The following is a 27,861-nucleotide window of genomic DNA, read 5'->3' as shown; positions in this document are numbered from 1 at the left end:
AACAATAAGTCACAGAAACAAAGAGAAAAGTTCAGGAATGCAGAAAGGAAGAGAAACACGATGAATTGGCATTCAATTGCATTTTCATGTATAAATCCGATAGTATGACATATTTATCTCCCTGTGCAGCTGCTGCCTGCCCTGTTAATTTAGATGAGAACCTTCTTATATTATTCACATAGTGTACTTCCACATAAGGCTCAATAAATACTCTAACAACAGCCTCAATGAAGAGAAGAAATTAATTTGATGAGATGATTATTGTCATGAACTGTCATTTCTACATATATAAATGCACATGGGCAGCAGGTTTGTATTGCTTCCTCACAGCTAGATGGTGACAGGTTTGAGTTCTTAACTGACTGTGGCCTTTCTATGCAGACTTAATGGATGGAGAAATTAAGGTAATGTAATGTGAGGTAAATGTCTAGTTCAAACTGTGTTTTAATTTTTATATTTAAAAACCCATTCCAGACTTGTTTACACTGTCAAAAACACGACATACTAAGTGGAGATTAAACAGACTTTTATTATAATAGCTGTATTTGAAAAATGTGGAAGCATGGACATCAAACAACTGTACAGTTGGGTTAAATTTGTCTGAAGCCTATGTTCATCTCAGGAGTGAGGATTCAAGATTTAATCATCATCATCATCATCATCATCATCGTCGTCATCGTCGTCATCGTCATCATCGTCATCATCGTCATCCTCAGTGTTGATTTTGCCTGAGAGCACATCTTTGATCCAGTCCTCCAGCTCCTGAGTGCTGGGCAGATACTCCTCATCGTTAATCTCCATCCACACACTGTCTGCCTGCTCACAAACACAAACCGACAGCTCAAACAGTGCCAGGAGAAGCTCAACACAGCAGTCATGTCAAGTCAAACACGTTGTCAACTAGTCATGGACTTACATCTGTGACACTGACTACTCCAATCTGTGGTCTGAAAAGGTCCACCTTGAAAGTTTTCTCCCAGTAGGGGATCAGCTGAGCAAAGTCAAACACATCAAATTAGAGCTGTAGCTTGTGAGCTAAATATCTGTCCACACACTTTCTTTGTCTGCCTACTGTGTCCAAGGCTAAAGGTGTCTTGACTCACCAGGGGAAAGTCATCAGGGTCAATCCAGATAATGCTGAGGTCAGGTAGGTGAGTGTTATTCCTGGCTACTTCCTTCAGGATCTCCAAGAACTCATATCCATCTGTGAGAAAGCAGTATCACGAACCATCACTGGACTATGCTGTTTAAGGCCTGGCTAAGACCATCGATTTTTCTTACATATAGCTTAGCTGAGCATAAAGACTTTGCCTCTAGGCTTTGATTACAAAATATATGGGTATTTTTAGGCTAAAAATATTCTCTTACTTTTTTTGTCTTAATGTGTTTTTATTTCTTAACACTTTACTTCTTGCAGAAAACCTCCAAAGGTTTGGCTTTTTATTTCAGTGTCTTGTTATTTTCACCAATATATGTGAAATTTTAACATAAGTTTAGTTAGTTTAGTTGATTGCTCACCAGGGTCCTCCTCTTCTGCAAAAGCCACAATGTGGATACCCTCAATATCATCCTCCTGACAAAATAAAAGAGAAAAATAAATGTCAAGTTATAAGAGTTGGTATTATTTATAATGAAGTTATTTGTGTTGGCCCTCCAGCCAAGCATTCATTTCTCACCCAGGTCTCAAACATATTTTCTGCACGTAGCTTTCTCAGAGTCGGCCTGGTGTTGGTCCACAGCACGGAAAATGTATTAGATGTTACAGTATGTAATTATACACTATTTATTTATACACTATAAAGTGGCCTAGAAGGGTATTTCTAGTTTACCGTCTGTGTTCAGTTATGAATTCCACAAGATTCTCCTCAGAGAGAGGCTTTCCTGGGATGGTGACAGGCTCCTCCATGAAGGGCTCATACAAATCCACTTCATTCAACTTCAGAGTCAGCTCTCTGGCAACCTGAAGAGGTAATGGCAGAACGCTTAAAATAATGATATGTCGGTTGAGGTGCTTGTGAGTGTTTGTAACTTACAGATTTTTCAAACGTGGCAAAAAACTTAATGTAGGGGTGAAATTGCTCTGCAGCTTCTTTAAATGCTTCATAGTCTGAGAATAAAGAAAACAAGCAAGACATGGGAGTTACAGTTTTATGTGCAGTAAGGTTTTGTCATATTCCTGTTTTCGTGATCCCACATCTGTTTGTGCTTTCTTTGGCTGGTGTATAAATTATATTTACACATCAGGAAATGGAAATAGCTGAACTTTGACCTCCAATTAAAGCTCCCACAGTCAGAAGGGATTTAGATGTGGCTCGTCACAACAAGTAAACTACTCTAGACTCAGTTCTTCCAAAGCATGTAAGAAGGGACCAGGCAGTGGCAGCTGTAGCAGTGATAAAAATGGATCTGTAAATCCATAGGGGAGATGAGGGGTTTAATATGAACTTTTGAAGGTTATGAACCACAACATCAGCAGTCCAACATGGTAGTAAGCTGTAAAAAAAATATAAAATCTATATATTTTACCAATATGTCATTCATGCCAACATCCTTGCTAACTTACACTCAGAGTCTTCGCTCTTAAAGTAACCAATGAATCGGATCTCTTCTTCCATTCTGTAAAAGGCTTTCAGCTCCAAAGGATTTCCTATCACTTCCACGGGCTCCTCCAATAGCTAGAGACAGAAAGAGGAGAGAGATGTTTTGGAGTAATCTAGTGATTTTGGCAAGGCTGGTGTGGATTAGCACTAGCAGCTGGGAATCTGCCCTTACGCCAGTCTACTCACATCCAACAAAAACTCCACTAGGGTGTTAGCAGAAAGCAAGCCGTCAAACTCGATCACCCGATCTGCCTTAAAAACATAGACACTACCCTCCTCTTCCAAACCTGTGAAGGAAGTTACTTGTCAATAGATACATTTAAAAACTTTCTTCTAACTAAATAAATATGATTGAAGATTGTTAGCTCACTGCTACCACTTGGAAAAAAGGAAGCTAAAAAAAGGAAATTTGTTCATGTACTCACCCAGTTTCTTTGCCACCTTTGCATCTTTATGAGAATCGACCATTCCAAACCCAATGTCCTTCTCTTCCATAACCTGAGCCACAAGCTGCAGCCAAAAGAAAAAATTCAAGAAAGACTAAATGGTAAGAATAGGACAGAAAAAATACAATGATATAAAGAAACAAGACCAAAACTGTTCATTTGGAGTTTTAAGTTCTTGAAACAGAAAATACTCATTGTTGCTGCTTTCGAGGGAGAAAAATAAATGTGATCTTGGCTGTAAGGTTGTGTAAGGTCTTATGGGAAACAATTAAGTTCAAAGTCAGGTTTTGACAGAGGTGCTAGAACTGCCCATCGACTGTGAAGACACAGTTACATAACTGCCCAGACTGACTTGTTCTAAATATAACTAAAGGGAGAGCAAATGTAATTGTTCTGGCAAATGATGGGTTTGATGTGTGAGATTTTAAATGAGATGGATTAGGACACAAATGCTTTTTTAATCAGTTATTATTGTGATTCCTGGATCTTTTAGTGCATGGGACCAATAACTTAAAGGCATCCAGAAGAGTTTTTGACTACTTACTATTACTGTCATGTATGGGAACAAATGTGCACGTGTGTGAGCATGCAGCCATAGTTTAGATGCTGTCACACTGACCTACAGTGGGTGGTGGTAACAGGCAAACTAACTCACTAGTGCACAAATAATTTCAGTGAAAAAGAAAATGCACAAATCTAATGTGAATGTAAATAATACATGATTGATAACTTTTCAGTGTCACATGTCACCTTTACACTTTAAACGATTTCATCAAATATCAAAATAAAAAGACTTTAAACCGATTTTAAGAGCCAATGTGTCTTTAGCAGTGTGTCGGGCAAAGTAGCAAATGTGGTCATTATCTGCTACATTGTACAGCAGAATGTGGATGGTTGTCTGACTCTTCAGTGACACCTGTGCTGTGTAAAATAAGAAAAGATAATATCAGGACAGCACAAGAGGCTCAAATTACCTTCAACAGATCAAAGAGCAACCCACCCTCAACCTTGTGTTACATGAGACGGTGTACACTTTTTTCTATTGTATGAGATTCAAAGTTAGAGATTCATTTAATCTATCACTTTACATGTGTCCAGCTCCTCAGCTCATCCTGAATATAAAATACCATCAACAAGAAAACCAAATAACTCAATGAAAGAGAGGCCAGTTGTGCTATTCACATATATGGGCGATAAAACATAAAATACAGGAAGTTTTGGCTTTTTTCTGCCGGCAAAGGAGATTTAGACAAACAAACACACACACACAGAAGTATATATCATATAATTCTATAGGTTGGAAGCACACATTGAATTACAATGAAAATATCGGGGGGGTTGTAGCTCATGGGGGTCTCTGCTTGTTGGAGTACTAACATGGAATCTTTTGAGTTGCTCCGGTTCATTTTTCAGGAACTTTTGTCTACATTTGTTTTCCTCCTCTGTTCCTCTTTCCTATTACTGTACTTTACCTCCAGCACCAACTCAGCCATCAGATGTTGTTTTTGCAGCTCCTTATTGTCTGGTATGGGCTCGTGGAAGAACAGGCAAAGCGTGCTGTACTTCTTCAAGGCTTTCTTGTAGTTCTTGTCATTGATGTCTAGGACACGGTCTTTTCCATCGTACTGTGGGAACTCCAGACCTTTCTCAGCTGGTGCCAGAGGCATGAGGCTCAGGCAAGGGATCAGGAACAACCACAGGGACAGCATAATCCAGAGCTACCGCACACACTCAGAAGTCACAGTATTGTTTAGTTTCACAGTAACAAAAACTCTGAAAGGTTACTTAAACCCTGTGAAAGGGTAGGAAATGTTGCAAAAGCCTTTAGAGGTAAAATGTGGTTGGTGAGTGGCAGTTCACAAGCATTCCAAGGTGTCCACAGTGGTCCAGTTTCTAACGCATTTTTTAAGGCCCAGCAGTTATTTCTCCCAACGTGATAACTCCTTCACCCCTTCTCTCTGCAGACACAAAGGCAAAAGAAGAGTACTTTCAGACATGTGAGGTACTAGGGGGTGGATACCATACATAGCAGTTCTCCTCTCCCTCTACCCACGCAGAACAGGCCCATTTTTAGGAGACCAGTTGTTTAAATGCTAAAAATAAAACTGTAAGTGAGAAAGAGAGATAGTAGAGTACAACAGTTGGGGGTTTAATAGTTATAGAACTTGTTCTCAGTGGTGATGTATCTGAGGTAATCAGGGTAGTGGGAGAAGTGAGCTGAGCCTCAGAGATTTGGGGGCTCAGTTATTTTGAGATACTTAATGTTGTTGGGATCGAAAGCAAAACAGATGTAGGATTTGTTGCTAGAGTAGGAAATGAGACAATATGTCAGGTGTGCAAAGGACAAGTCACATACTTTGTTTGTAGTGCCAGGTTCTGCAAATGTGTTTCCATGACTTTATCATGTGTAATCTGTTATCTAACCATGGGCTGAATATCTCTATATAAAAACTGATTGAAGTGTCATTTGCTTCTGTTTGTTAAGAGTTTGAATGCAATGTGCCTCAGTGCTCAACACCTCCCTATTTCCCATCACAAACCTACACGTGGACTCAGAGATATTCCTCTTAAACTGTACATTTAATCTTCATTCAAACCACTTTTACACAATTGATGAAGCAACAGCAGCTGCACTTCTATTTTTGCCTCTTTAATCTTCTTCCTCTCTTCTCTGTTCTTAAGTACAACTGTTTTCCAGCTACTTGGGACAGATCCTCTGCTGCCCTCCAGAAGCAGACCTATGCATGAGCTGCTGAAGTGTGAGAGCTGCGGTAACATGACTCCTAAAGGTTAAGAGCTTTCTAAACTGATTCCCAAGCAGAGGTACTTGTATGCAGATATTTTCTGCAGTTAGCTGGCGATATGTGATTGTGGATGGTGTTATAGATAACATTAATGGTGTCTCTTTTCTACTCCAATGACCTAGTGACACTGCAACAGTGAGTCAACATGCACAAGGCCCTGAAATTGTTATTTTTATACCTGTGTTTCCTACAGTCACGTGTTAAAATGTCTTCTGTGAAAATGATCACTGATAAATTACTTGCTGTTATGGGGTATTTGCACACAGCAACTCAGCTGTAACATCTGAACACCCATGAGATCCACCCCAGGGATGTAAATATAGATAGATATCACAGACAATAGATTAAAACATAAACAGTTGTGACCAATCTACTGAGGAGAAAAAGACACCAAGCCTAAACATGAACAACACAGCTTTATATATTGCATAACAAATGTTAAACATAATTAAAATAAATCAAATGAACAACTTTTCAACTGGATAAGTGGTGCTGATGAGCTCATATGACAGAGAAATCAAAGGTTGGGAATCATTGTGCCAATGCTTATTATGAAGTTAATAGATTGAAAATACACAAAACCATGTGCTAGATTTATAAGAAGTCATGGCTATTATTCTCAACACACATTTGATCAGCAGGAGTCACTACAATCAAACATTGTCTCTGCTGTGATATTTTGCTGTAATTTAAGTGTCTTTGTTTGCTTTTTCAAGCTGCAAAGTTAGTTGTGACCCCATGCTGTTTTTGAGCAGTCCACTCCTCTTTGATGTATTGGTGGTATGGGTCATTAGAGTGCTCCCTCCTCTTAGATTTAACTGTGCTCACCAGGATGGCCACAACAATGAAGGCAAACATGCCGATCATGACCACCAGATACCAGATAACGTCCCTGAAGTTCTCCTCAGCCAGTGTCTTGTCTAAAGCTTTGGCTGCGGCTGTTAGGTTATGCCTCCAGTTGTCAAGATAGTGACCCAAAGCATTGGTCAGGGACTCCTCCAGGTGAAGCGTGAAGTTGGACCAATTAGAGGCACTCATCTAGTAAGAAGGATGACAAAGGCTGATTTAGTTGCAGGTATTGTATTCAAATTCCAACTTCCTAAAAACACCGTTTTATTGTGCTGTAGGTGTAGGTGGATGTTACCAGAGGTCTAATAGCATTAGTGAAGAACCTCAAAACAAGTATTATGTGTGCATTCAAGTATAGTGATATCTCGTCCAATTAAAACTAAAAGAAAAACTGAAAAAAAAGAGTAAAACACAGAAATACAGATTTACACGAGTTTAATATGTCAAAAATACCAAGTTTGAATAAACATGTGTTTACAGTTAAGGTCCCATGAATAAAACTGTTGATTGTTGATTGTTCCCTCACAACTTTTAAGCAGTCAATACTTCTAACACTTTCTTTGTGTGTGTGTGTGTGTGTGTGTGTGTGTTTATTTGTTTGATTTGTTTTTTTTCGTGGTTCAAATGCAAATTGTGAAGGTTTTTTAGACTTAATCAAAATTGACCTACTGTGGTACATTTCCACACTACATGTATCAATACAGGAAATAGAACTCCAAAAAGGCAGATTTGAGCATTTATCATTGTCCAATCAACGTGCTTAAATAACCTTGCCCTAACACACGGACTCTGCCACAATTCAACAGTCAACCATGTAAAAATACAAGATGTCTAAATCCATATGATTTAAGATCACTCAGACACACACAAAGTACATATACCCAACTAACCTTTTTCCCGGTTTTCAAAGGCCACTTTATGGACCTGGAGATGATGAACCCTTGGAGTTAGACTAATCCAAAACAAATGGTGCAGCTCAAGTTCACTGCTGGTTAAAGTGAGCTGTAAAGTCATGAGTTCATTTCTTCCCTGTCCAACCACCGCTCCTATGTTCTTTACTTTTTAATCTTTTGTGCTGTTGGTTTGGAATTTGGGTGTGCAGGTAAAACAGAAAGATACTTGACCTTGAATATTTTGGCATGCAGAATGTTGATATTTCCCTTCAACTGATAAAGAAAAGGCAGTGCTGAAAGTCATTATGATACACACACGGGCGCACACGTGCACACACAAACACAAATATACATATATATGGCAGGAGATGGATAACTAAACATGGTCCTGACTTACACCTGTAATTCCTATTCTGTCCACATGAATGGAGCTTTATACGATGCAAACCAAATACCACTCTACTTATAGTAATTGAGTAATTTTATTGCAGCTCTCCCTAGATGGCAGTATAGTGCTACACATTTAGTCACATGTGCATCTGTGACATTTCTCAAAGATTTCTCCCATATCAATGTTTGCATTTCACTCTTTAAAAAAGATGATTTAGTAGAGAATGGAAATGAGGATTTAATTTGGGGTAATGTAAGTTGTGACTGGAGTCATTACAGAACTATTGGCTTGGTCAAGGACACTTGAGCATGTCTGTTTGCTGAACAGGAATGCTCTAAACTGGACAAAGTGTATCAAGGGGCAGCATTTCTCTCCATCAGAGCCACACTGCAGGAGGAGATGACTCCCACAACCTCAGATCATTCCCAGATCATTTATGTTTTGCTACACAGTTCCAGCGGGTGGATGCTGTGCTGACCTTTTTCTCTATAAAGTGAAACAAAATAAAGATGGAACAGCGTGTACAAAGAGCACAAATACAAAGAGACAGATGCAGGCTTACACACACACACACACATAGGAAAAAGTTAAATTGAGCTTCAAACTCATAAAAATACAGCTTCATGAGAAAAAAAGAAGGAGGTACAAATGTGGAACAATAACATCAACACTCTTTGATTTTAGTTGCAGTGTGTCCTGTAAATCATTTAAACTGTTCTATGATGTCAATTACAAATGACGGTCATGCAAAACCTACAAAGGGTGTCTTGTGCAAATAGAATTTGTATGTGCAAATAATGGTAAAGGAAGATTTTGCATATAGTAAAAAAAACAGTTCCTCCACTGCTGTCAATTTTTCTTTTGTTTCTCCCAGCCTTTGCACTCTCTAGTATCTGCACATCTTGATAATATGACTTTTCAGTAAACTGATGTTTCACAACTTCTCTTTAGAACATGAGGAATTTCTCTGGTGGCTCAGTGTGATGCCAGGACGTTACAACACATTGTGTGTTTAAATGAAATAACAGCAGGGGACAAGACCATCTGATGGTTTTCACAATAAAGAAGAGGAATTCTGCATCGATATAAACAGCTTTCCGGACTCTATTACTGAAGTAAAATTGCTCCCAGCAGGAGCAGATATAGCAGTCAACTTTTCTGCAGTGTGGCAAAAGTAAAATACCCTGGTTTGAAGAAAATGTATTTACCATTCTTAAAATTTGTGCATGGCAGCTTTAAGGTTTAGCCAGTTTGTGAAATTCATCTCAGGCACTTATATAATTATAAGTAATTTACAGACATTAGTAAATTACTTATAATTATTTATTTAGGTACTAATGTCTAGTGGGTTCTTTTGTTAACTAGTAAAATCATGTTTTGAGTTGACATAGGCAGGTTTTTTGATCATTCTATTCAGTAATACTGCACTTCTAAAGATGCAAAAGGGACAATTTCAATCACAAACAATTGTCTAAAAAGTTCGATTTGGCAGGTAATGTTGAGTTGTTTGAGAGAGGTCTGAATGAATCAGAGCAGTAACAGAGGTTCTGCTGACAGAGCCAGTTCTCCATCATAAATAAATTAACATTTATTGATCTGCACATTTAATCAAATAACACATTAAAAGGAGGTAGTGATAATCATGCTTTACACCTGCATATACATGAGCCAGGAATTGTGAAGCACTGACTTGAGCCTATTAAATTCAAATCAAAACCTCAAAAAGTTGTGACAGCTTGCTTTGTGTGCAAACAGGCAAATGATGACTGAAATAACCAGAAGCTATCTGATATCGCCACCAGCTTGGTTGGGTTTAACATCAGGGGTCACAGAGGGACCAGAACAGCACTAGAAACCCCAAGGCAAAAGTGACATATGTGAAAGAAAGGACAGTGTCACAGGAGCCAGTGAACCATAAACCACCTTCTGGCCTCGAACATTACATAAAGGCCAAAAGACGGCAACATAAACCAGTGTTCTGTAAGTCGCAAAGTCAGCATTCACGATCATGTAAACAAGCATGATCATGACTTGGATGAGTTATTTTTTTAGTTGTGACAATAGTAGTTCACTTGTAAATCCAGAGTGACTGTTAATATGAAGTCTGCCCATCAGGGAATCACAACTTTCTGCAATAACTTTCTCTAGAAATGATTAATCGTCTTCCCATTTTAATGGCAATGTCTCATGTGGTTAATTGTTTGTGATGCAAGTCGTCCTCCATAGCGCTCCCTTCTGTTTTGTTGACCTTGAGGGAAAATACTGCAGTACTTTTCCACACATGAGGCTCCTTGCTTCCACTACCACTCCCTCTTCCCTGGGCAGGTGATGATCCCTCATGTTATCTCACTAATCTCCTAAGAAAGGTAAAACAAAACAAAGCAAAAGAAAAAAAACCTGATCTCTGGGCTGTCAAGGGCATGGATAAATATAGATCCAGGTGCAAGTTTTAATGGATTAGGGTTAGGATTATACTTGAGACCATAATTTCATAATGGAACTCAGAGAAAGCCAGAGATACTGTGACATGTTAAAGTCATTACAATCACTCTCTGTATGAATGTACTTTACAGTGGGTCTTGAAACCACATCTGTGTTGCATTATAATGCAGCTGTAATTGAAGAATCAGTAGACATGTCTGTCTGACTTTAAAAGAGTTAATCAGCACACTGTGATACAAAGTACTATAAACCTTCTTTATTGAAAGGCCATTGCCACAGCTACAAAGCTGAATCCAAACTTACTTCATGTTTTGACTAAAACTTGGCTCAAAACAAAGCACTTCTTGGCATTTGGGGTACCCATTGTTTGTTGACTGTAGCTGGCTTAGTTATGCCTAGCAGAGACATTTTCCCATGCTCCACCTCTCCTAATCTCTCAACCCATGCATAAGGCCTAAAACATGCTAGTCTGAACTGACAATCAACACTTTGTGTTTGCATCTCAGAGCTCCCTCCCCTTGTACAGAGTAATAACTGGAAGGAGAATTAGCTTCAGACCTGTAGGTGTTGCCCAAGAGCACAAAAAGGCTTCAAACACACTCAGCGTTTAGCCTGAGCTGTCACTGTTTCACTGTCTTTTGTCTTAAATATTTCACCTATTTTCTGGAAATTATGACACTAGGTTCATAGTCCTATACTCTTGCAAAATCATGTGTAAATATTGATAAGGATTGTTTTCTCTACTTGCATTATGACTTAAAACTGTCTAAACATTAGATAAGGTTGCCTAAATTACCAATAAACAAATCTGCATTATTTTATTGTCATAGTTGGTTTGTCATAACAAGAATGTTGTCACAGTTTTGACACCAATACACACTATAAGCCTCACTGATGTATGTGTCATCAATTCACACTCATTATGACTGTAGACACTATTCCTCCTGCTGTTATTACAGGAGGTAAATATTTCCTTTAGCCATTGAAGCCCTGTTCCATGGATTAATAGTAGAATCCAGGCATGCCACCATAGATTAGCTGGGTATGTGCATAAGGAATGGCAGGAATGCACTGACCATGTGTATCCAGTACATCACATTCCCTTTATGGCTACTCCTACAGTCATCCCAATGACAATGAATAACAGTAATGTTTTTTAAGTTTCTTGTTGGGAAACAAAGTGAAAAGCTGAAATACACGTAAAGGAAATAAATAAGACTAAACATTTAATTTATGTAGTACTTTTTCTTCATTTTATATATTCACAAATCTCCCAAAGCCTTCATGATTACCCTGGATGGGCAATAATGAGATGCTGGAAAGTTTTAATGGGCATCATCTGCACTTCCTGTGCTGGCCAGATGTTTACAGCCGAGTGAGATGTCATAATAAGAGACTTCACCAGGTAAGATGACCGGCCAGCTCCTAGAAGTGCTTATGATAATATTAGGTGATGTAGACAGTGGTTTTGCCACGCAGTGTGTTTACTTTTCGTAGAACATGATTACACTTTACTGGTATGAGAAAGCACTGGTAATGAACGACTTGTTTCACTAGAGCTGTGCATCTATCAGAGGAGCGGCACACCCTACACGAGGCCAGACCCTAAAAGCTTCAAATCAAAATTTGAACATCATGTCAGCCTACAGGGCCTGACAGAAGTGTTTATGTTGGCTGTGCCACCAGCCCAAAAGTTGCAGCATTCAACAGCTAAAGATTTTGAGAAGTGGGACTAATTTCCTGGAAAAACCCTGCAGCAACAACAGTGTTGAATGGCATAATAAGGTGCCACGGTCTGGAACAAGGTGAAAAAGACTACAAAAGAACCCAATAGTCACTAGGGATTTAAAGACTTGCTTTCACCAACAGCAAGTCTTGGTGCTTTCACCAACTGATTTTCAAAATGTTTAAGCTGCTTTGTGGTTTTATTGTTTGTTTTGAATATTTTCCCATGACTCCTTGTAAAGTAGAACTGACACTGAATGGATTGACCTGCAAGACGGGATGGGAAGTATTCTTCTCTGCATAAGGCACAGAGGTCAGCAAGACTGACACCCACAGTGCTCCACCTCCTGATGTGTCTAATTGCTACTTATCGCTGTCAAACTGAGCTGTTACATGAATCATACCTCAATCACCAGCTCCCTGTTCTCAGAAGCACATGGAGTTAAATACATTCTGTTATACAGGTTGTACAAGGATATAATTTCTCAGTTTTTAAGTTGAGACTGTCAGAAAGGTGATAATTTTATGATGTGTTTTTTAGCTCATAGTGGGTGGTGGAGAACTGGTACTTGGGTGCATTATATCGAGAGGTGGTTCTAAAGTTTTGGCCCTCTCATTGAATATTCACATGAATAATTACAGTTCAGAAACTGGAGAATACCAAAGAAACCCAATGACAATATAGGTACTGTCTGTGGGGAACACGCTGTGTTGACTTACTAGATGGAAAACCAATAAAACTGACCTGTACCAGGAAATGAAAGCTGGTAAATATTTCATAGTTGTCTTTTGTTTTATGATTAAACCGTTAAACATATTTCTTCCTGTGACACGTCACGTGTAAATTAACGACTCGAGTTAACCAGAAACAGTGAATACTGTTTGCAGACCAATGTTACAGCTATAGTTTTCTGCATTTTAAAGAAATGATTTTAGGTGTGTCACTTAACTTAGCTGGTAGCATCAATGCTAGCTCTCATGACCTGTAAATATTGATGGTAATAGGCTCTTTTTTTCAGGCTCAGTAAAATAATTTTTATGACCTGATTTGAAACCTCTCAGTCAGTCCCAAATCCTGCCTGTTTTTGAAGGTTTGACTTTTACCCTAATCACAGCCCTGAGCTTTATCTTAACCATCCATCTAACCTGAACCACGTTATTAGCTTGTTGGAGGCAGAACACAGCATGTTGGGAAACGCAATGAACTAACATTCCTGTGTTTTACATCTCCTGCCAAAAGATTACTATCCTGAGAAGTGTCAAACTGTAAAGGAAAATGAGAAGACAGAATATAGACAGAACCCGGGGCCACTGCAAACACAGAAAGAAGGATGTCAGTCAAGCAATATGACATTGTAGAGTTTGTTTAAGTTATAGTGTTTCATGGAGAAAGTCATCCTCAATAAACTTGCATATTCTAATATTAATATTTAATTTGACTTTTGCACATTTTAGGGGCATGTCTCAATATTATGATGAAATGTGAAAACCTGAATATAAATTAATGTTCATTTATTATTATTCGTATACAATTCTTAAATTTTAAATTCTATGTATGATATCATAGCTATTGATAGATTGTAATGAATACCACCTAATTTATCCCATCTGATAACATCATCGTTCCAATGCTGTGAAGCAATTTGGAGCATTTGTTGCAGAGTATTGTTCATGTTTTCACTGTCCAAAATAGACAATGAACAAAGCGTGGCTTGGATGCCAGTACTTTTCCACAAGGACAATATCACAGGGAAAGACAGAGGGTATGAGTTGAGTGGGGGTTGGTGGAGGAGCAAGCATAATGTATAAGGGATTTGCAATGATGCAAGTGAAATTCAAAGTAGCTTGAATTACAACATTATCACACTCAAAATGTGTGTTGTGTCGGTGGCAATAATGGAAAGTAACACCTACACCATGGAGCTGAAGTTCTACCCTAAGGCTTTAATATAAGAAAACACACACTGTTTATTTTGCACAGGTCCATTAATATTCCCACTATCCATCCGTACAACTAAAACAAACAGCGGTGCAAAATTATTCAGCTCATTTCAGCCACACCACACTGATTCTACTTTACGCTACCTGTATACAAGGTCTTACAAACCAAGCAAAAAAGTATTTGTAACAAAATGCTACTCAAAACAAACAAGAAAAAAGTATTTTTAAACAAAATGATTATTATTATATTATAATTATATGTTACTATTAAGATCTTTCAATTAAGCAATAAGTAATTTGGTGGTCTCTTCTTTATATATCTGTTGTTGATTTTATAAAAAGAAAACAAAAAAAACTGACATTTCAGTTTTGGCTGTAAAATATTTTTTGATTTAATGGACATAGTTGTCTTATCAGGCAAGGGACGATAAAGAATTTGACATTTATGACATCTTAACATTATGATTGCATTTCCCTCTCCACCCCAGCTGTCCAGAATTGTTGGCCTTGGCACAGAAGTCATCCCAGTGTATATCTGTGGCACTATTAGGCTCAGTTCTGCTCTCCAGCATCTGATTACTAAATAAATTGTGTGTCATCCGAGAATTTTTCTAGTTTTCAGTTTTCCATTTTTCCACAAACAAGCCCCATGGCTCCGAAGCACCTTTTTATGCTATCCATTCCAAATATGACGTATGCATGATTTATCCATTAGCCCATTGAAATTCAGTTTGATATCAGAGCTAAATTGTACTTCTCTAAGCACAAATAAATTCAAACAATCCACAGAATCCACCTTTCTAATGAGAAATGTCTAATGTCTTTTTTTTTCATTTTACTGACATGTCTAATAAACCCTCAAAGGACATTCATCCATACATTTGAAGTACCTGTACTTTAATGAAGGCTTCAGTTTTAAGCACCTTATTGAGATCATAAGAACGGCTTTCTGCTTGTCGCTTTAGGGGTCGCCACATCACAACGTGTTCCACACATTGATTTGGCATGAGTTTTTACGCCGTATGCCCTTCCTCTCCCTACCCTTCCATTTTGTCTGGGCTCTGAACCGACTGGGCATCGGGGGGATTCAAACCCTCAGCCTTGTGCATCCCAATCTAATGCTCTACCACTGAGCCACCAGGTACCTTACTGAATACACTGGCAGCACTAAAATGGTTAAAATATATATAGTTTTGCAGTAATTAAACTGTTTTAAGTGAAAATGCAGGGTATTCTAATGTAACACATGTTTTTTTTCTCCAAAACAAACAGGTTGGACTATGTTTATAATACAGGCCAGGAACAACCTCATTGCAACAAAAGTTAGTACACATGCTCCCCTATGTAGTAAGTGAAAAGCAGAGCAACAAAACCCTTCCAGCAAAGAGCAGCTGACAAGAAGCATCTGTGAAGAATGAAAGAACACATCTCTACAGATTTGTGCAAGACTGGTAACATCCATCCCCAAGATGATCAAATCCATCATCAAAAGTAAAGGCAAAAATTTCAGAATATTGCAAAAATAAATAAATTCTGCTTTTTTGATTAGTTAGTATTTAATGAACTTCATAAAAATTCATATTAGACTTTTGAATTACTTAAAATTATAGTGGTAGTGACCGCATGTTTACACAGTTTCCTCAGTTTTCTTGCATTTATCTTTAGTTACTTAATTACTTATTTATTTTACATTTACCTGAAGGGTGTAATAAGGCACAGTGTTCTTTAAGCAGAGGTGAATTATGGTCACAAGGAGAAACATTTGATGTCATTTACACTAATGGCTGAGAAAAAGCACAAATATTAATCACATCTTCCTGCGCATGTCACACCATCAAAAAAAAAATGTGCACATATTTGATGAAGCGAGGAACTGAAGGTCAGGCTTGCAGGAGACATTAAAAGAAAGGTTTCCATTTTGCTAATTACAAATAAAGTTACTCATTTACATGCCTTATTCAAGACACCAGTTAAAAGCTTGTAAGAAAAGGTAAGTTATTTTCACATTTTATTCCCAGCTGCTACTTACATGCTCCCCTTTAGTGTGTGCATGCTACATTTTAACTTGTTGCTATGGGGAGTCATGGGATATCACTGATATGACTCACTGTCTAAATAGAAACACAGATCATGGCCTCTAAATGTCAGTCTGACTAAAGGAGATTAATTCAACAGTGTTGATTGTGTCACTAAAAAAAAAGTGTTTTAGTCAACACATTACCTAACCATATGAAATATTAAAATACTTCTTCGTTCTGTATTTTGCATGTTGGACTCTGTGCTTCTTTAAAAAAACATAATGTTGAAAGTGTATTTTTATGAGGTAACTTTTAATCCACACAGCTATGACCTTTGGTCCACAGAAGTTAAATGGATGTATGGCGCTAAAGTGGTAACAAGTGGAGATTTGTGAGTCACTGAACCTAGTTTTATGATTGGTTGAATCTTATAAAAATAATGATGAAAGCAGTACCAGCAGACTATTAAGGCCTCGCCGGGGTTTATGCAATCCTGGTCCACATTATCAGCAACCCCCAACATATATTGGAAACCTTGAATAGAAGGGACCATTTTGTTACCATCTACCAGTACCAGCTCTTTCATTACATTACATCTAGTTTTGAAAATAACATGTCAATCTTTACTCCCTGGAAGACGTTGAAAAATATCACAAACAATGCAGTCATTCACAAGCGTCCATTTTCCACAAGGTGTCAATAACAACATAACCACATAAGATAAATAGCTGTTGAGAGAGTTGAGGGAGTCCACAGCTTGTCTGGTCTGAATCATAAAGCAAATTCCTTAAAACAGACTTATTTACAACTTAGATCCAGCTGATAATCATGTGATCAATAAAGAATGTTACTGGAGTTGCGATTTTCTTGAGTACAATAAATCGTCTGACTACAAGAAAAATCACGGAGTTTTTAAAATGATATTTCCCTACTTACCCTGAGCAAAAATGATTTTATGTTAACCAGCTTAGAAAGAATTTTCTAATATGAAACGTCCTTAGTTTTTGTTGTCACAGCATAAGGAATGAATACACATCTTTTCTTTTAATCCACATACTTTTATTTTTAGTCTCTAAAAATAAAATCCACAAAAATAACAATTTACATATTCTTTCATAAAGAAAGAAACATTTTTAAAGCTCTTTCCCATAAAGCAATCATCCACATTGTGCCTCATTTTTGCCTGACACTGATATGGATCTGTATATCACATGATGACACTTACTGTTTGAACTGATATCAGTCAACATTGCTCCCAAATAAAACAAACATATGTACAAACACTTTGTTTTTTAATTCTGGTCGTGGGAGTGTCTAAGTCCAGACACACTAAAGTGTGGTAAAACTGATCACAGTCCAAAAGGCCAAAATCCTTCGGCGCCTAGTTGAATTCCCCTTGACAGTGTCATGAGTAAGCTCATCCAGTGTTTTGCTAACCCTGCAGCAAATGCATATAACATTTCTTGCCTGCTGTGCATTATCATTCTTTTCTGATATGCGGCACACATTAAAACAGTAAAATGCTCTTATTTATCATTGCCATAGTGATTTATAGTTTCTGAGCTTCGTGGATAATCGCTTTTTATGCTCATCATACACGTGCTTACTCAGAGTGAACAAACCCAAGAGAACAAACAAAAGCTCTCAAGTTTCCCTTCCCTTCCCTCAGCGTTTGTCAAGCCAGCATTCAAGTTTAACTTCAAGGTTTGTCAAACCTGCTTCCTGAAATCTCCAGCTGGTTTTCACTGCACATTGTTTTCAGGAGGTAAAACTAAACTTTTGTTTTCTTTCATTTTTGTTTCTATTTTTACTTTAACATTTTACACTAAGACACAATTGGCAGGAGGTTTACAAAAGATGCACTTGAAACAAGATTAAATGACATTTCAGCACTGTGGTACACTAAAGGTACATCAGAGTGGATGAGCGTACTGCAGAAGAAATGTATGCTGTAGAATATTAGAGGAACCCTGGATTATAATTTACACAATGACAACATATACAAGAGACTCAACACACATTAAATATGTGAAACAAAATTAGATATGCTTAAAAATGACAGTTGATCAAGAATCATGAGAATTGGTACTTGTAACTTTCTTTATGACATAATAGTGCATAAACAGATGTATGCTGGTTTAGAAATGCAATACCACACACGCAGACACACACACACACCTCCAGATGTAACTGGAATTTAGTCAGTGACAACACATTGAACAGATCCTCAAAATGAACTAGTACCATACAATATTAAAATCGTTTCTTACACTGGGGGGGGGGGAACATCTAAAATTCTATTCTTGTGCTTCTCTCAATTTTCTGTGCTGCAGAAAATCATAGTCTAAATACCAGGTATTAATTATACTCATCACCAACAAAACAAAACAAAAACAAACAACAATCACATTTGGTTTAATACCTGCAGTAGACTTAAATCATACCAGTAATTATAATGATCACCATAAATATAATAGTCATATGAAACACAATGCTTACTAGCATTTATTAACAGGTCATGTTTTATAAACTTCATACTGATCCCCTTATAAAAAATAGGGGCTTGGATATATTTTCTCAAGCAAAAGCTTTGAACACTCAGGAAAACTATTGTCAGCAATTTGCTAGCCTAAATACGAGTGTCTATCACATAATATAATGAAATAATAGCCACATAAGTTGTGATATAAATGTAGTTATAAAATTATCAGTGTTTAACAGAAGAAATGTGTGAGTTACTGCTGATGTAGATTATGTGTCCTTACACCAACAACTAAACCTACAGTCACAGTCAACAAGAGTAGGGAACAACTTAAAGTTCACAGGAAAAATAACAAGTGCATATGTCAAATAAGGCAAGTATTAAATTCACTTAGTACTACAGTTCTAAAAATCCCAGTAGATATTCTGAATGCAGATTTAACAAGTGCTGTACAAAGTGGACACACAACCATTCCAAATTAGCTTCATACTCTTAAAGTTCCTGTAGAAGCTTTGATGATTAAAGAAAAAAAAAAAAAAAAAGATTAGAATATGTGTAGATCCATGTTAGAGAGCTACAAAGACAACTGTAAATATTACAGACAGAGCTTCTCAAACGTTTGACAATAAACTGTTTGTACAAACCCCACACATAACTCACAAAAGCCCCCACTTTAGTCCCCAGTAGTTCAGTTCAGTTTATGGTTCAACTACAGCGAGAAATAAACAAACATGAAGATCCCCACAGAGCAGACACATAACAATCCCAAGTTGAGAAGAAGTTTAACTCTAGGTGGCTCATACAACAACTCCAAAATGACTCTTGCATCCTCCTGCACGCCTTTTTGTTGCGCACTCCGTGTTGCATCCTTATACCCACAAAACCAGTCCAGTAAACGCATGCATCTGCTAGTATGCCCATTCCCATGGCAGCCTTCTTCTGCTCCGATCATCTCCATCCTTCCATTAGCAAATCGTTCTGCAGGGGTAGTAGCAGGGGATGTTTCGGTACTAGGGGTTCCTGGATCGTGGTCAGTAGAGGGGACCAAGAGCTTGATATTTGCCCCATCCAAACACCTCTCCTTTCTGACATTTTGAGGCATTTCTTTATGGAGACTTTGAGAGGCGTTACAAAGGCTCTTGTCAGTTAGCTTGCAAATTTCTTCTCTATCCTTTGTGGGAACCATCTCAATGTGGTGGAGCCCCCAGACTGTGGTGGTACGAACCTGCTCCTCTGTTGGTGGAGAAGTGCAGAGACTGACCACTACTGCCACCAGCCCTGAAATCCAGAACAGCAAAGCCGCAAAATACATGTACTGAACATGAATGATGAAGGCTGGCCTATCATCTGGCTGGTCACAGCGAGGCTGGCGATAGACAAAAACTAAGATTAGCCGTATGGTACCTAGTGTAAACCCTGTCATGCCCCCCCAAAATGCACCTTTTTCATTACACCTTTTCCAGAACACACCTAGCAGGAAAAGTGCAGCGATTGGTGGAGTAAGGTAACCAGCAACTTCCTGGATGTAGAGATATGTCTGCCCACCCTGCATTTCAATAATAACAGGGACCCAGGCAATGCTGATTGCAACCATGACCACAATAAACATGCGGCCCACAATCAGCAGCTCACGCTGTGATGCCTCCTTTCGGACAGTTTTGTAGATATCCAGGGTGAAAATAGTGCTTGCACTGTTGAAGATCGAATCAAGATCACTCATTAGAGCGGCAATCATGACAGCCATCATCAGACCCCTGAGTCCAACAGGCATTACTGCCATGACGAGGCGTGGGTATGCGATATTTGAGCAGCCGGCCTGAGAACCACACACAGACAGGCAGTGCTCTGGTCCAATGCAGGCAATCTCATCCGCAAATAATATTCGTGAAATCATTCCTGGAATGACTATGATAAACATGGGCAGAATCTTAAGAAATCCAGCCATGAGTGTAGAGCCCTTTGCATGAGCAAGGTTCTTTGCTGCTAGTACTCTCTGAACAATGACCTGGTCTGCACACCAGTACCAAATAGATGCAGGGGTCTGGCCAAGAATGAAGCCTGGCCAAGGGATATCTTCATCCAGAGGACCTCGAAGCATGCGCAGCGCATTTGGTTTAGGCTCAATGCGACAGGAAGGAGAATATGTGAAATTTCCAGTAGCAATTATAGCAGATACATTGGGAACTGCCTGCATGTACTTAGTTCTGACACCCTCTAGGCCACCAACTTTGATTAGGCTAATGACTGTTAAGGTTAGGGCTCCACCAATCATTAACACTGCCTGAAGGGCGTCTGTGTACAGCACTGCCAACAATCCACCAGTGACAGTTAGCAGTGCAGTTACACTGATGAGCAGAACGATAGAGACATACAGGTTCCACCCCAGGGACTCCTGAATAAAGAGAGCTCCAGCATACAAGCCTACAGATAGCTTGGTAAAAATGTAAAGTAGCACAGACAACAAAGCGAAGTAAACCTTTAGCCTGTTGCCGCCATAGCGTTTTGAGAGGTACTCAGGCATGGTGTAGACTCCCGAGTGGATATACACAGGGATAAACACCCAGCCAAGCATCTGCAGAAGTAGGAGTGCATTAAATTCCCATGCTCCAACAGCAAAGCCACTTGCTGCTCCTGACCCAGCCAAGCCTATAAAGTGTTCACTGCCAATGTTACTGACAAAGAGTGATGCACCTATCACTGCCCAATTCATGGAGCGACCAGCCAGGAAGTAGCCACTCACAGTGCTGCGATTGGCTTTCCACATGGCAAAAAACCCAATGACTAGCACCAGGACAAAATATAGTGCTACCACAGATATGTCTGCTGCTTCCATTCCAGGACCCATTTTTGCTGATAACCTTAAAAAAGACAAAAAAACAAACAAACAAAACTCAGAACTATAGAAATCCTTCCACAAGGAGAATTTTAAATAGTCCAGGTTTTAGATTTAATTAATAAATGTGGTAGCAATGAAAATGCTCTGCTTCGGTTTGCTGTCTGGAAAAAACTGTAGTATCCACCATCAGGGCAAATTCACTAGTTGTGCTTCAGAGGGCGTTATCCACCAGCAATGAAGTTGTTCTAGATTTAAAGGAGGATGTTGGAGATCTCTGGTCAAGAAAAGCCTACAGTTAACATTCCTGCAAGACAGCAAAGAGAAAGTAAGCACATCATTAGATACCCGAGGGGGGGAGTGAAGGAATGCAAATCCTGAGAGTTTACAAAAGCATGTTGGAAAACAGAAACATTTATAAAGTAATATATACATAATCACTGGAGTAACACATCATGTTACCACCAAATAATGTGAAAATATTAAATTCGCTAATAAAAGAAACTGAAATTATGTATATTACTGGAACAACATGAAATATAAATGCAATTAGAAATATCAAGTGCAGTATTTGTACAGCACAGTTTAGTTCTGCCTATGACTTTCCTAAATCTTTTTAGCACAAAAGGATTAATGCCATTCCACTATTAGAACTTAAAGGGGGCGGGGGGGCAGGGGGGTGAATAAAAACAATACGTAGCCAACAAAAAAAAAAAATGCAGTCCATTACCTAATATGAAGCCTCACTTGTCCCATCTTGAAAATAAAGCTAAAGACAGCCATTCTGTGCAAGCACAAGATTGTGTTATTCCATTTTCAAGTGTTAGCGATGAATTAATAAAGAATAAATGTGTTACAAAGCAACATGCCAGTTTAACATTTAAACTGTAACTATGTTATTACCATATAACAATTAAAAGCCACCAATTGTTATAATGAAATGACAAAATCAAATCCAAAACTTTAGTCTAACAGTGAAAACAAAAGATTACATTTAATTGTATGCTACTATGCAGATGCAAAAAAGTTCATTAAATACTTAAGATACAATACTGAGGCACCAAAAATTAAATCCCTTCTTAGGAATATGCATGGTGATGTGAAGGCACATCTGTTTTATGTCAATCTCACTCACAAACACACACACAGATGGCCTGTCTTGAAGTTTCAGCCTGCCCTGCATGGTAGAAAATAACCCCACTCCTCCATCTTCACAACCACAATCTTTAAGCATAACCATCCCTCTCTATAAAAGCAGTCTTTGTTTTCATTTTAGAATCTTCTTATCATCAAGAGTTACTTTCCGTGTGTTTACCATAAACTTGCCAAGACATCATGGACCAGAAATACAGCAGTCATTCAAAAGACTAATATAATTTTATTTCAGTTACATAATGCAGGATACAAACTTAATTATCATGCCAGGAGCTAATTATAGCCCACTGGTAAAATAGGTTATGTTGTCAATGCCATGGGGAAATACATTTTAATCCCAAGCCAAATAAACATCAGGGTCACCTCATTATTTTCTTCTCCTTCTGCAACTGACTCTAATAAGTTAGTCCGGTCTTATGGCTCCTGCTTTAAGAGTCTGTGCCAGGTACTGTATTCAGAAGCTCGCAAACCAGCCCTGACATGCAGGAAGATAGCAAGACATAAACCTCCATATAATCCTAAAACAAAACGTAGGTAGATCAAAGGACTTTGTAGAACAGAAGATTTTCAGAAGAATGTTGCATAGCTACACATAGTCACCTTTGTTTTCTTTTATATTAACGAATATAATAAATAAATAAACAGGCGAAAAGTAAGGAGGCTAGTGAGACAAGATAGATCAGTATCACAGTGAAAAACTGCTGTACAGAACAGTGAGCGGGTCTCTAACAGCATGTCAACTTCGTTACCCGGGAAAGGCGATGTCTCATAGTAACCTTGTCACTTTAGTGCGTCTAAACGCAGTCTCTGTGACTCTTTCAGGTCCAGATGTGGCTGACAGCCTGAGGCTGCCCTGCTGAATACAAACAAGAGGCGATACCACAAGAGGTGCACTGATGCACCTCATCAGACGGCAGGAAATTTCTAGAACAGTCATTCATTCAAGTGCGTGTCAAAAGCTGCGCATCTGCAAGCAGCTGGTAGTTACTATCCCGTCAAAAAGCGCTCCGGGACTCACAAATTAAGAGTTAACACGACATACGAGACTGATAATCCGTGTTTCCCAGGTATTTGAAGTATTTCTGCGTGACTACCTTCAGCTTTCAAGTATAGGCCAGTCTCACTCAGGAAATCAATGACATGTTCATTGTTCACGCGGAAAACACACCTTCACGGGCTTAACTCGCGCACAAGACTTCAGAACTTGTTTCAAAAGATAAAAAGTCACACAGTCTCTGCAGGTTACACAAAAGCTAAACATGTACCTTCTTTGCTTAGGTTAGCAGGCGGGCTAAAGATGCTACAACAACACGGATGTGGAAGCAGAAGCGAGTGGCTCCCCCTTCCTGAAGACCCGTCCGTGCAAGGTAGCTGCTTTCCTCGTACCACTCAGTGCACCTTGAATGTACGTATGTCGGCAGGTCGTTGACAACCGCCTGTGTCCTCTGTGATGCCCGTCGGACAATGCTGCCTCTCCTCCTCATATACAGGCAGCAGATGCGCTCCACGCCCCACACGTGTAGCACACCCGTGACGCGTTGGGCTGATAAACGCCTACTGGAAACTGCTCCAGCTAATTATCCAGGACTTATGTGTTAGCCTGTAATTTTATACCCTGAATTAAAGAATGAGAATGACCTGCTTTTTTTTTTTTATATATATAAATGTTTCAAATAAGTACTTTGTGATTGTTTTCATTTAAGAATATCACATTTGAGCGCATTCTAACTCAAAATAAATTAAACCTATATATTTGATCATAAAGTGCTGTAAAAGTAGGTAATGGCAGCTCTTGTACTCATTATAATAATTTACTGATGTTAAAATACAGTATACACAAAAAACTCACCTATGCTGAGCAAATCTTGAGATGTCGAGGTGTTTAATTAACCAGAAACAGTATTGTCTCGCAGAAAGTGCTGGAAGCTTCCCTTGATTCATAGGAAGTTTCATTTGCAATCCGATTTTAAGGTGAACTTCAGTGTGCGGAACAATCTAGAAAGTGCCAACTGTTGCCTCTTTGAACAAACCTTTTCAAAAGTGTTCATTTTAACTTTTTCAAACACCTCACTCAGATGGAATCCACTCTGCATGCCAGTAATAATGCACATAAGAGATACACAATTATGTATTTTTAACTTTTGCAGTAACACATGCTTTTGTTTTACAAATGATCTGGCACAGATGAAACTAAGTCACTGGAGAGCATCAGGCTAGTGATCAAGAGGAAATGTTTGTCATTTTAGAGCAATAGGAGGAAACTGACTGCTCATAGCCTACCACCACCAACACCACGTGATATAAATTGCCTAAGGTTGCAACATATTATTGTTTCTTAGGATTAAGCTATATTAAGTTTAGTCAGATTAAACATGTAATAATAATATTATAGCAAATATAGGAAAATTTGCAAATCTCCAATTCTCATCATGCAGCGACATGTGCAAAATAGGCTCCTGAAATATGTGTGTAAATAAAATTAATGTGCATTTGAGGTATACAGCCTGGGTCAGATAACGTCTCACACTTTTTTATCCTATATAATTTAAGATGTAATATACTGCACAAGCTATCAAGTGGATGGCTCTCTACAATTACATTTAAATGTGTGTGTAAATTTGATTTATTTGATCCTCAGCGTGCATGTTTGTCAGCTTGGCCACATCAACAATTTGTACTACTGTCATTCCTACTGCTAATACTACTATTAATACTAATAATAGTAATAAAAATGCATAACACTGTGTTATCAGACATTCCAAACCAACAACACCACTATAAAAATCCAAATATTTGGCATAACAATAATCATACCCTAAAAATCATAGCTGTGAGCAATAGCATTATTGACTTTTAAGAAATCATCTTGTATTGCAGACACTGTTCTGCATATTACAGGGGAGGGGTGTAAATTTCCACTCACTTCCCTCAACAGATGTATTGGAAATTTCCATTTCATAATAAACTACATTTCCCAGTAAACCTTGCGCGCATGCTGCGTATGTACGTGACAGCGTCGCTCCAAGAAAAATGGCGGAGTTCACTTCCCAATAAAAAGTATGACTTTTTAAGTTGTTGTTTTTATTGTATGTCTTTTTACTTACGTTTTATGTTTTCGCGTAAAGATCTCTTGATTATATTTGCACATAACTATAGATCATCGTGCCTTCAACGTGCTTATTTAACTGCTTTATTCTTGCTATTATTCTTGCTTATTCTTAGACAGAACTACCGTGGTCATGTCATTACATTGTATTATTAACTTGATAGATGTACTGGGGTCTGGCTCGATGTCCCAAGAGCTGCATGATTGTAAAGAAGCAGTTTCACTGCCTTGTGTTAAACGACCATCCTTGACCTCCTCGTCTCTATAAAAAGATTGGTGGCGTTGATCGACATCAGAGGTAAAAAGAAAAATGTTTGATGCAACGTCAAATTAAGAATTAGAGAAAAACATTGTATATAACAGTTACACGGTTATGTTCTCTCACCATTCCAACTTCACTGCCAAGGACCATAAAAAATCTCTACACAAAAGAAATAAAAAGACTGACCTCCCATTCAGGAATTAATGTTTTTATTTATTTATTTATTTATTTATAAAAGCTGATCACGTAACACAGGCAACAGATAATAAATTATGCTGATTGCCTGTGGTGTGTGTGAGGACAGTGACAGAGGTAAATGACGGTAAAATGTTTGATAAAACAATATTTCACTTACAAGTTATGTTTACAACTCTGCTATTTCCTGTGCCCTCCTGCTTTTGGCCACATCATTTGAGTACATTTTGCCAGGTGAACTTTGTCCTGACTGCACCTTCACCCCTTTATGTTTCTCTGCTCTACATATTTACAGTCACACTGAAAAGTCACCCTTTGGGGTAACTAGGGTTCCAACCTATTCATATTTTTGTTATTGGCTTGTTATGTGTTTTACAGTAAACCTTCGGAAGGCCGCATGCTGACAGAATTTAGTCTAACAATAAAATTGCTTCCTTATACTCCAAGTATACTGGAGTGTTGACCGTTTTGAATAGTTTCACCCCATTAAAATCTAATTCAGGCTCAGCTGTGGTGTCAGTCAGTTTTTTTCTCTAATGTGTTAACTTAGTCCTGTGATGGTTTCTGCCCAGTTATTTAATAAATCCACTTCCTTAATCACTTAGTTTTGGGAGTATATTTTATGAATATTGCAGTCAATTCCAGCAGTGTCTATATACACCAAATAATGTATTAAAGTAAACACACCCACATAAAGACTTTTTAATTATATCATGATGACTCAATCTTGTATAGCAAGTGAACTTACAACCTTGTCTAGGTGGACGACTCCCCAGGACATGTCTCCGATTATTAAACATGACTCATACCCATGATGCAGAGCAGCCAGGCCCGCTTGTAGCAACGTTTTCTTAAACTAGTGCTGAACAATGTATGTCAATGTCCGGAGGATTCATCTAAAATATCTATAGCAATAGCAATAATTTCTTCAATCAGATTTATTTTTTTTATGCAACATGCTTCTTTTTTCAAATTGCTGTAAATAGCCATTTTCCATCTCCTCCCTCCCAAAAATGCTATCAGACTAGTCAGTGTTAGTGCTTTATCAACATGCATCCTCATAAAAAACATTTTTCATTTGACAGAAGCTCTTCTCCTCTAACTAGAATTGTGGGTTAATAATACTTGACATCTTTATATCATGTCACAGTTCTCCAAATCTGGAGAAAATTGTGATGTAGGCCAACCTTTTTTTACTTTTATCGGTAACAGTAATTAGTATTTCCTTTTCCGAAACCTAAGAGAGTTATGAGTTTTAGAACATTTCATATACTCCATTCAGCGGATACTCAGTTTACTCAGTCTCTCATTACCACGACAGTAATTTTTCAAAACTGCACCAGCATCTAAATATTAATTTAAGAAATATTCTAGTTTTTATGTGGACAACAATGTTTGTTCAAATACACATAGTGATGGCCAGTTTTGAAGAGAACACCAAAATCCTGGATGTTTAAAATTTCAAGTGAGGTAGATTCATGACCAAAAAGTATATCTGTTCAAATGCTGCACGTAGCTGTAGAGCCACCTACAGGTAAAAAGGCACAGAATTCTCTAGCATCACGTCTACTTGCAGATGACATCTGGATAAAGTTATACACAGTGCATTTACAAATTATGGCAGTTTATGTCATTTGACTAATGCTTTACAAGCCTTGTTCAATAAGTTGAAGGTAAATGGTTTGAAATGACGAACATGACTTACGTATTTGCTGAACA

General features: G+C 38.2%; 3 protein-coding genes across 4 annotated transcripts; all 3 read right to left on the bottom strand.

The window, feature by feature from the left end:
* Positions 1-509: 509 nt before the first annotated feature.
* On the bottom strand, positions 510-23,985 carry LOC137132757 (calsequestrin-2-like). Its single transcript, XM_067515678.1, has 12 exons — positions 23,845-23,985; positions 4,519-5,004; positions 3,026-3,110; positions 2,787-2,887; positions 2,564-2,675; positions 2,034-2,107; positions 1,830-1,960; positions 1,677-1,722; positions 1,519-1,573; positions 1,104-1,204; positions 917-991; positions 510-816 (listed from the first exon to the last, which is right to left on the bottom strand). The coding sequence occupies exons 2-12, from the start codon at positions 4,753-4,755 to the stop codon at positions 640-642; spliced, it is 1,194 nt and encodes a 397-aa protein (XP_067371779.1). The 5' UTR covers positions 4,756-5,004; positions 23,845-23,985; the 3' UTR covers positions 510-639.
* Positions 6,254-9,721, bottom strand: LOC137132758 (potassium voltage-gated channel subfamily E member 2-like). Its single transcript, XM_067515679.1, has 2 exons — positions 7,590-9,721; positions 6,254-6,888 (listed from the first exon to the last, which is right to left on the bottom strand). The coding sequence occupies exon 2, from the start codon at positions 6,886-6,888 to the stop codon at positions 6,562-6,564; it is 327 nt and encodes a 108-aa protein (XP_067371780.1). The 5' UTR covers positions 7,590-9,721; the 3' UTR covers positions 6,254-6,561.
* Positions 19,111-23,983, bottom strand: slc5a3b (solute carrier family 5 member 3b). 2 transcript variants are annotated; one of them, XM_067515674.1, is made up of 3 exons: positions 23,845-23,980; positions 22,155-22,208; positions 19,111-21,731 (listed from the first exon to the last, which is right to left on the bottom strand). In XM_067515674.1, the coding sequence occupies exon 3, from the start codon at positions 21,434-21,436 to the stop codon at positions 19,301-19,303; it is 2,136 nt and encodes a 711-aa protein (XP_067371775.1). In that variant the 5' UTR covers positions 21,437-21,731; positions 22,155-22,208; positions 23,845-23,980; the 3' UTR covers positions 19,111-19,300. The 2 variants fall into 2 exon arrangements, with proteins under 2 accessions (XP_067371775.1, XP_067371774.1); XM_067515673.1 differs by lacking the exon at positions 22,155-22,208 and having other exon boundaries at positions 23,845-23,983.
* Positions 23,986-27,861: the final 3,876 nt, after the last annotated feature.

This window comes from Channa argus, chromosome 9, assembly GCF_033026475.1.
Source record: "Channa argus isolate prfri chromosome 9, Channa argus male v1.0, whole genome shotgun sequence".
Lineage (NCBI taxonomy): Eukaryota > Metazoa > Chordata > Actinopteri > Anabantiformes > Channidae > Channa > Channa argus.
Note: the sequence above shows the minus strand (reverse complement) of the source record. Positions and strands in the feature narration are given on the sequence as shown.

Bases quoted from the DNA above. Each gene is read 5' to 3' on its own strand.
- LOC137132757 (XM_067515678.1), bottom strand. From the start codon at position 4,755: ATGCTGTCCCTGTGGTTGTTCCTGATCCCTTGCCTGAGCCTCATGCCT. The intron at 3,111-4,518 runs GTAAAGTACAGT...TTTTGGCTGCAG, and splicing joins TGGCTGAGTTGGTGCTGGAG to CTTGTGGCTCAGGTTATGGA. The intron at 1,205-1,518 runs GTGAGCAATCAA...GCTTTCTCACAG, and splicing joins TGCAGAAGAGGAGGACCCTG to ATGGATATGAGTTCTTGGAG.
- LOC137132758 (XM_067515679.1), bottom strand. From the start codon at position 6,888: ATGAGTGCCTCTAATTGGTCCAACTTCACGCTTCACCTGGAGGAGTCC.
- slc5a3b (XM_067515673.1), bottom strand. From the start codon at position 21,436: ATGGGTCCTGGAATGGAAGCAGCAGACATATCTGTGGTAGCACTATAT.